The sequence below is a fragment of the Bidens hawaiensis genome, unplaced genomic scaffold, assembly GCF_021521415.1.
Source record: "Bidens hawaiensis isolate Kalapana, Puna unplaced genomic scaffold, B.hawaiensis_p1.1 tig00009196_1, whole genome shotgun sequence".
Lineage (NCBI taxonomy): Eukaryota > Viridiplantae > Streptophyta > Magnoliopsida > Asterales > Asteraceae > Bidens > Bidens hawaiensis.
Genome location: NW_027491680.1, coordinates 996,855 through 1,005,916, shown reverse-complemented (window position 1 = coordinate 1,005,916; position 9,062 = coordinate 996,855). Strand labels below are relative to the sequence as shown.

At 34.2% G+C, this 9,062-nt stretch overlaps 1 protein-coding gene across 1 annotated transcript; it reads left to right on the top strand.

The window, feature by feature from the left end:
* The first annotated feature begins 292 nt into the window (after positions 1-292).
* LOC143531621 (putative indole-3-pyruvate monooxygenase YUCCA10) lies at positions 293-5,125 on the top strand. Its single transcript, XM_077026879.1, has 4 exons — positions 293-919; positions 3,524-3,757; positions 3,862-3,990; positions 4,955-5,125. The coding sequence occupies exons 1-4, from the start codon at positions 299-301 to the stop codon at positions 5,123-5,125; spliced, it is 1,155 nt and encodes a 384-aa protein (XP_076882994.1). The 5' UTR covers positions 293-298.
* The last annotated feature ends 3,937 nt before the right edge of the window (positions 5,126-9,062 follow it).

The window sequence follows — 9,062 nt, the reverse complement described above, 5'->3', positions numbered from 1 at the left end:
TCAAAAAATTCTAACAATCTTCAAAGTAGCTTGCACATTTCTCTCACATACACACATATATTACATATGTATCTATAACTTTAATAATTTTTAATAGGATGTGTGTATGTTTGTTGTTGTGGAATAAACGAAGATTTTTAAGAAAAGTTTAGAATATAACGTAAAACTGGCATGACAGTTTATAAAGGTTTGTTATTGCAGATGCTCGATACACCTTAATACCTACCACTATATAACACAAACTTACTACAACCCCAACATACACTTCCTGGCCATACAACATATAATTAACCGGAGAATGACCACCTCCGGTAAACAAACGGTGGTGATCATCGTCGGAGCAGGCCCATCTGGCCTGTCTACCGCTGCAAGCCTCCACAAACTCTCAATCCCATACATAATACTCGAACGAGACGACTGCATCGCTTCATTATTCAACAAAAAAGCATACGATCGGCTTCACCTCCATTTAGCCAAACACTTCTGCCAACTCCCTCACATGCCCTTCCCAAAAACATATCCAACATATGTGTCTCGGGCCGATTTCTTGAAGTACTTAGACCATTATGCAACGGCTTTCAATATCGTCCCGGAGTTTAGAACCACCGTACACTTTGCAAAGTATGATGAAGACAATAGAATGTGGAGTGTGAAGGCGGAGGCGGAGGATGGTGGTGTTCGGTGTTATGTAGGGCGGTTTTTGGTTGTGGCAACCGGAGAAAATAGTGATGCGTTTGTACCCGAAGTTGATGGGTTGAGTGAGTTTAAAGGTGAAGTTATTCATTCGACTGAGTATAAGTCTGGGAAAGCGTATGAGGACAAGAAGGTGTTGGTGGTCGGAGCGGGTAATTCCGGCATGGAAATTGCTCTGGATTTGTCAAACCATGGTGCTAAAACATCCATTGTTGTTAGAAGTCCGGTAATTACACACACATTATACTCTATTTAACTAGAATTTAAATGTTAAAATTAGTTTTTATTTCCATATTTTACGAATGCGAGACGAGCACACTTAGTAGAGGCACAAGCATCTTAGGGTGCGCTATATTTAATTCATTAAATTAAGCATATAATAATACACGTTTAATTATATTATTAAAATAATAAAATTGATAATTATTTAATTATTAGTATTCAAATATAATAAGTGTTTAAGGCCAATCGAATTAGAGGTTGTATTAGATTTAACTCTAAAATTTGTTATGGAGCGCGAGCCATCCATTAATGTGTGTACTAATTTTTATTTGTTATTAGAGTATTTTGTTCATTTAGCACTAATTTAACATAGTAATTAACGATGTTGATAAGCTCGAATAAAAGAAATAAACCACGGTGTACTTAACCAAGAAATATTAAATAGAAGTATCGAAAGTGACTAAACTTTATAGAAGACAATGATGGTTTACTTTTTTATTTTAAACTCTTCCCTCACTTTTTGATTGTTATTTGTTATGATTGTTATATGATACATGACACTTAAAGTCACATAAAGGTGTATCACATTTCATATAAGCACAGTTGCATCGTTGTTACGTTTTTTTAGATATTTTTTTTGTCATCAATGCCCGTTTTCGTTGGTTTCCAAACCTCTTTTGAAATGAAATTAATATAGTCAATAAATTGTTATAAAACATATATTTTGGTAGAAACATTTGAGAATACCTTTTTTTTTTCAAACTACCACTTTAACGAGGTTATTTGTAATAGTATTAAGACCAAGCGTAGTCCCGGCGTTTTGCCCTACAACATCGGGGGCACCTCCCTCTCGGCGTTTTGGGTATTTTTTTCGGCGTTTTGTATATAACGCGAGAAATTACACCATTTTCAAAAAAATATATCCATTGGATATACCCTTGGAAGGGTTTCTGGAGATGGGTTCTTTTTTGGACACCGGCGTGAGTAATTCCGGCGGTGGCTGCAACAGAGGAGGACGCGGTGGAAGGGTTTCTGGAGATGGGTTATTTTTTGGAGAGCTTCCATCGGTCATTGAAGTAGATGAGGTGTGGTGGTGTAGCCATTGACGGTGGCTAGAGATGGTTTGACGGTGGCCGGAGATGGGGTGTTGAGATTATTATTATTATTATTATTATTATTATTATTATTATTGTGGTCGGAGATGGTGGTTCTTTTTTGTGAGTTTAATGAATTATTATTTAAAAAACACAAAAAGTTAATAGTGACTGGGCGTCACCTGACGCATAACGCATGTGGGTGGAGAGTTATGACTACACCCTGTTTTTGTAAAAAACCATAATTCTGACTAGGCGCCATATGACGCATAACGCCCAAGGTTGGGCTTTATGACTACACATGGTCTAATAAGGTTATGTTTAGTGGAGAGTTACAAAATGAAGGAGATTTTTGACACATTGCGTCACATTAGCAGAGGGGCAACGATTGCCATTGGTCAATTTAATAAAATAATATTTTTTTAACCTCAATCCGGATGACAAATCTGTACCCCCCCCTCCAAAAAAAACAAAAACTTATCACTCATTTGTAGTCGGGGTGGTGTGGGGGGGGGGGGGGGGGGTTGTAGATTGTAGCCCCTATCCATGGACGACCCTGTCTTAGGGTGGGGTTGGGTGGTCGACGGCCCTAGCCTAACACATCGTTAGGCCCGATTTTTAAATATATATATATATATATATATATATATATATATATATATATATATTTATTTCTTATGAAAAATAATATGTATATCTAACGTTTAAACTCAATTACATAACAATTAGTTTGTTCTAATGGCAAAGAGGTGTGACTTCTAACAAAAATGATGTGATTTCTAGTCCCATTAGAGACATGTTTAATCTTATTTTTATATAAAAGTTTTTACACAACCTAAATTATAATCACTTAAGCTAATTTAAAAAATAAATAGTTTAAACCCAACAAAATTTATAAAGTTTTTTTTTGGGTTGAGGTGATCATAGTGGTTGGCTCATGACACATTGCCTGATAGAAATATAGTTTGCCTATGGATCAATTATGTTTATAATGGAGTTTTAAGACTAATGATACAACTATGGTGGGACAATACGACCTTGCTCCTTCCGACTAAAACAAATTTGACTAACTATATTTTAGAGTATTCTCAATTTATCCTTTAAATTTTTGTGAGACGAAGGAAAAAGAGAAAAGTTAATGACTTTTTATAAATTGGGGGGAAATTTGTTTGCCCTAGATATTTTTAAATATTTGTTGAAATTGGTTTTGAGTAGTGGTGAGAAACCGTAAGGATAAGTGTATAAAAAATTATTATCTTATTGAACAAGAAAGATAGATGTAGTGTTTTTAGTGTAATTATAGAGATGATGACGTGGATGGGCTGAGAACGCTTTAAATAAATTGTGTGAAGTGTTCATTAAAAAATTGAAACAATTTAATAAATACAACCTATTAATTTAACAGGAAAAAACTCGTCTTTTCTACGTATTTTAATTTTTTTGTGTCACGTCTAAGTAACAATTAACTTGCATTTTATGCTTTTACTCTAGTCACGAGAACAATTTATATGTAGGTTCATATATCATCAAGGTGGTCTATAAATTTGGGATTGGTGCTATTGAAGTTGATACCATTGCATTTGGTGGACTCGTTATTAGTGCTACTTAACAAGGTAGTATATGGAGATCTAACCAAGTATGGGATCCAAAGGCATAAAGAAGGACCCTTTTTAATCAAAATACGAGATGGTAAGTACCCTGTTATCGATGTTGGCACAGTAAAAAAGATCAAGTCCGGTGAAATACAGGTTTGATTTTAAAATTTTCGTAATGTTTTGTGTGTACTTAAGTAATTTTTTTTTTCAAGATGAAAACCTTAAAATTAAAGTTAAGAAATTTAAAATGTAAGCAGGTCTTACCAACATTAAAAAGCATTAATCACGGTGGAAATGAAATTGTTTTAGAGGATGGGAAATGTCATCAATTTGATGCAATTATCTTTGCTACAGGGTTTAAAAGGTCCACACATTTATGGCTTCAGGTAACATTTATCTTTATATGTAGAGATAGACATTTGTCGGAACATCAGGTATTTAATGAATTTCCCATATGGTTTGATTTTTCTTTTGAAAGACCAATATATTTAAACGAAAAGAAGACAAATTTATGAGAAGCGAGAGCCCTGCAAATACAATATAAGAGAAAACAACCAACGGATACAACGATATACAATACACAAGAAGGAAATGATTTTGATTTCATTTATGACGTTGACAAAAGAGTATACTCTTTCATTAAAAATCCTCTCATTCCTGTCTTTCCAAATCATCCAACATGTCACCTTCTAGATCGCTTACGCCGTGTGACAATCTTTCATATTACTAACGTGTTTATCTGGATACTCAAGTATATCACGAACCGACTCAAACCCAACCTTTCTTGACAATTTGACTTTTGACCCAATCATGAATAGTTGACCGTATTAACTTGGTCACTGAGCAATTAACCGACAGATGTAATGCTAATTCAGGATGAGAATCACATAACTTGCAAGTGATATGACCAACATCCATACCCCTATAGGACAACTACAACTTAGTGGCGATAATGTCCAACAATACCCTTCAAATGAAGCAGTTTACTTTAATTGATACCCAATTTAATCAATACTTCCATTAGAGCTCACATCTTAGAGATTTAACTACAAAGGACGACACGACACAGACTCATTGGGCCTGCACTAGGCCCAAGAGTCAGGTTTTTATCCACATTAACTCCAGCTAATAATTCCACACAATTTTGTAACTCCAATTTTTGTTTAGTTGTGTGAGGGTTGACAACTACATCTTTTGTTTTCATGGTGAATCACAAGCCAATTTGTCTATTAAAAAAAAACGTTTTGTCTCCCATACCAATTTGTACTTGCAAGTTGCAACCGTATAGTGTATGTATTTTCTAATACTATAAACAGATGAGTAATGTGTATATTTATGTTAAATACGCAGGGTGGTGATTGCCTTCTAAACAAACATGGGTTTCCAAAGCAAATGTACCCGCATCATTGGAAAGGAGAAAATGGGCTTTATTGTGTTGGGCTTGCGAGAAGAGGCTATAAAACAATTGCCATGGAAGCCCAAAATATAGCCCATCACATTTTCAACTTAATCTCTAAATAATTTCATCGTATTTAGCTATTTGTTTTTAAAAAAATAAGATATTGTTGTGTTAAGGTGACGAATAAATTACTTATTAGCATGAGTATTGAGTATTGTTTATTTACCGTTGGTAAAACAAACCGGCAGTCATATGTAATGCATAACAAGTACCCTAAACGAGATAGAATGGGCAAATTATACCTTTCGACAATTATTTTATATATCAAAATTGAAAAGCGGATTAACGAGTTTAACCCGTTTATTATTATAACTAAAAGAAATATGAATTGTGCGATAATTCGAACTGGCTGAGGTATTAATTGTTCATAGTGAATTTATGCTATTAATTGTTTTCATGTATTGTGTTATTTAAAAAGTACAAATTCATAAATTTGCATAGGTCAAAGTATATCGATCCAAGACATATGGATAACATGGATTAAGCAGAATAAGATTAGAAATTAAGAGGGAATTTAAACCTAGGATTAAATGTGGTTAAGACATAGTATCGTTATTATTTTCATTTATTACTCTGTAGTAGAGTAAGAAGTAAGATAAGATTTGTGAAATATTGTAATATCCGAATTTTTCAGATAATAATTATAATAGCTAAATTTTATGATAATAAAATAAGATGATTATTTAAATGTGGTTTAATGAAAATTGTATTGAATTTAGAATTTCGTTGGGAACTCAAATTTGATATGTAATCAAATGGTATTAGAGATAAGATAATATATATACGTGGGTTAACTTGTTAACGATATATATATATATATATATATATATATATATATATATATATATATATATACATATATATATATTATCACTTATGATTTGAGTAAAGATACCATTAAGTAGAATTTGAATATTATTATTGTAGTATATCGTTGCAAACTCATATAAATAAACAATTTAAATAAATAGATAGATAATAAGCACACATAATCCTATAATTTCAAGATATGATTCTTTAAAATTTGAACTTACCTTATCACCACCTTCAAGTACATCTACAAACCGTATTCGTAGGTTGTCAATCACGATTTCCTTTCGTCCATATATACTCTATAAACCTCAGATTATTTTTGAAAAATCTGCAACCAATTCAGCTTCATCAATAGCTTTTCTTCTTCGGTTCCGTTTTGCCAAATCATCCACCTACGCTGCTCTCGACCCTTCACCGGATCTGTTGCGCCTTGTCGGGAGACCACCATCGTTCTGCAAACTTCCGGGAATACACCGCCGCCGCTATCGCTTGTTTTCGGAGCTAGCCTTCACCGTCACATAAGTTACCGGCACCGCCATCGACCTTTCTGTCCTAGTGGAGACGGCTATCGACACGCGCGGCGCCCACCCTCACTCCTCGATACATTCGGTGTTGTTCGGTTACGAAGGTAATGGCTCCGCTCCCTGCTATTTGTTCGTGTTCTTGTATAATCGGTAGAATACGATTCTTAAAATCCAGACGCGTTTCCGGCGAGTAAGTTGTTAAAGTGGACTTAGATTTTTGCTGAATATTATAAACTCACAATATTATTTTGCCACCCTACGTGATATGTTTTCTACTTATTAATACCGCTTTAATCATGTCAGTTAAACCTTACTGTTAAGTATGGTGATAAGAATACAAATATATGTTTATACATTATAAGCACTCTTCATTGGATGATTTAAAATTATTATATTGACTTATTTGTGATTCTGGGCGTTTTACTAGCCTGCATACCCATTCATGCTTTATATGTATTTATATAAAAAGTTACTAGTGCTATGAATAAACATATATAATAATAATACATCTTTAAGATGGTTCGAATAATGGTAATATCGGCTAGTTAAGTAAGATGATTTATATAATACCTATGTCGCCGGAAAAAGTTATTAAAACAATGACATTAAGTTCTATAATTTATTTCAAACTATAATTAAAATGAAGGATCTAGTATTTATTAAAGACGACTCGTTCAGTTTCGCTTTGCTTGTTGGATTAAGGTACGGTTTCTGTTTTCGTTTACTCTTAGTATTATTATATTCCGTTACTTCGTAGTACGGTTTCTGATTTCGTTCATTCGTAGTATTAATTATATTTCGTTACTTCCTAGTACGGATTCTGTTTCTTGTTACTTCATAGTACGGATTCTGGTTTCTGTCACTCATAGTATAAATTTTATTTTGTTACTTTGTAGTACGGTTTCTGTTTTTGTTCACTTTTAGTATTGACTCTATTCCGTTACTTTGTAGTACGGATTTTCGTTACGCGTCGGTTATATTTTGAGTTCAGTTATTTTATATAATATATTTTAGTTATACGACTTTAGTTCAGTACTCTGTTACCCGAGCATTTCTGACTTGTCGTTGGGGCGTCAACGACATGGCACTTATCGTGACAGTGCGTAATCAAAGTTCACGGCGTCTCTGAAAGTACTCATGTAGTACCTTGGCCACTTAGAGGCGTATAGATCGATCTTAGCTCCGACTCCTGACTCCTGACATGGCACTTATCGTGACAGTGCGTAATCAAAGTTCACGGCGTCTCTGAAAGTACTCATGTAGTACCTTGGCCACTTAGAGGCGTATAGATCGATCTTAGCTCCGACTCCTGACTCCTGACTCCTGACTTCTGTTTGAGATGGAACAATGTGTGCACGCCACCCACACCGTCTCTTTGGTGCATGGACTAGCTAGCTGTGTACCCCTCTGTTTAGGCTCTGGGTGCTTCCGTATTACACGACCTATTTATTTTAACATCATCGTCGTGTATTTTAGTAATTATATTTTGTTTCGCTATATTTCTGGTCCGTTTTGATATGTGTATACGCATTTGGTTAAATTTGAGTATATTCAGATTACGTCCCGATCGTGTATCGGATTATGTTTCGCATTTAATTATAGTTCAGTTAAATGTTACACGTTATAAGTTACACGTCACACATTATATGTTACAAGTTATATGTTTCTGGCTCTGGGTGTTTTTGTTATAGTTCTGATATATTTCCGCATGCGTTTGACCATGTTCTGGCCAAGTGTCGGATCATACATCAGAATTTTATTAAGTATATGTTTAGGTATAAAGGGTTGGTTTCGAGTTTGAATTGAAGTTCGTATATTTATTCTCTTACGTCTGTCCTTACCTATACTATTGTTCTTTCCGTTACTGGGCAATTTTTGGCTCAGCCGTGTTTTCTTGTTTTGTTTTTCTTATTTTGTTTTCAGGTAATCCGGGATTCTGGGAATTTAGTGATGAGAGATAAAAAAATGAAGTTCAAGCTTCTTAAAGTTAATTCATTTTGTTTAATAATATGACGTAGGTTGCATTAATTTTTGTTGTATTTGGATTATGGCGTTGATTTGATATCTGTAATAGTAACACGTTAGCCTGTTCCGGGTTGGGGTGTTACAGTTATGGTATCAGAGCTAAGGCTCTTTCCTGTAGAAAACATTAACTTTAAAACTTTACCGTAGAAAACATTTATCTTAAAACTTAAACATGTGAGGTAATATGGTTAGACGTCGGGTTAGGGTTACTTTTCAATTTTCTTGCTTATGATTTTGTGATTTTTAAATTTAAGGGTACAAGATCGCTCTAATATTGACCGTACGTTGACATTTATTTCACTTAATGACTTTCTCGTTTATAATAAGTTAAGTGCTTCTACCGCTGTTTTCGCTTACTCTCTACCAAAGAAAACAATAACTTCCGAAGACAATGTTCAACACAGTTGATGAGATCATGATTTGAGTTACTCCTCTATGCTCCATTCAGACTTTGCTATTACATATGACATCAGACGTTTCCGAAACACTTATACTTTTGAATAGATGCGACACTCAGTATTAGTAAGCACGCATAAAATTTTGGACATCGTTTCTTAATTAGTTTTTCATCACGTCTATTTTTTAAAAAAGGTTAACCATGTTTTAAGATGCATAATGGAAGGACAGTTAGGACGCG

Bases quoted from the DNA above. Each gene is read 5' to 3' on its own strand.
- LOC143531621 (XM_077026879.1), top strand. From the start codon at position 299: ATGACCACCTCCGGTAAACAAACGGTGGTGATCATCGTCGGAGCAGGC. The intron at 3,758-3,861 runs GTTTGATTTTAA...AAATGTAAGCAG, and splicing joins TCAAGTCCGGTGAAATACAG to GTCTTACCAACATTAAAAAG. The intron at 3,991-4,954 runs GTAACATTTATC...TTAAATACGCAG, and splicing joins CCACACATTTATGGCTTCAG to GGTGGTGATTGCCTTCTAAA.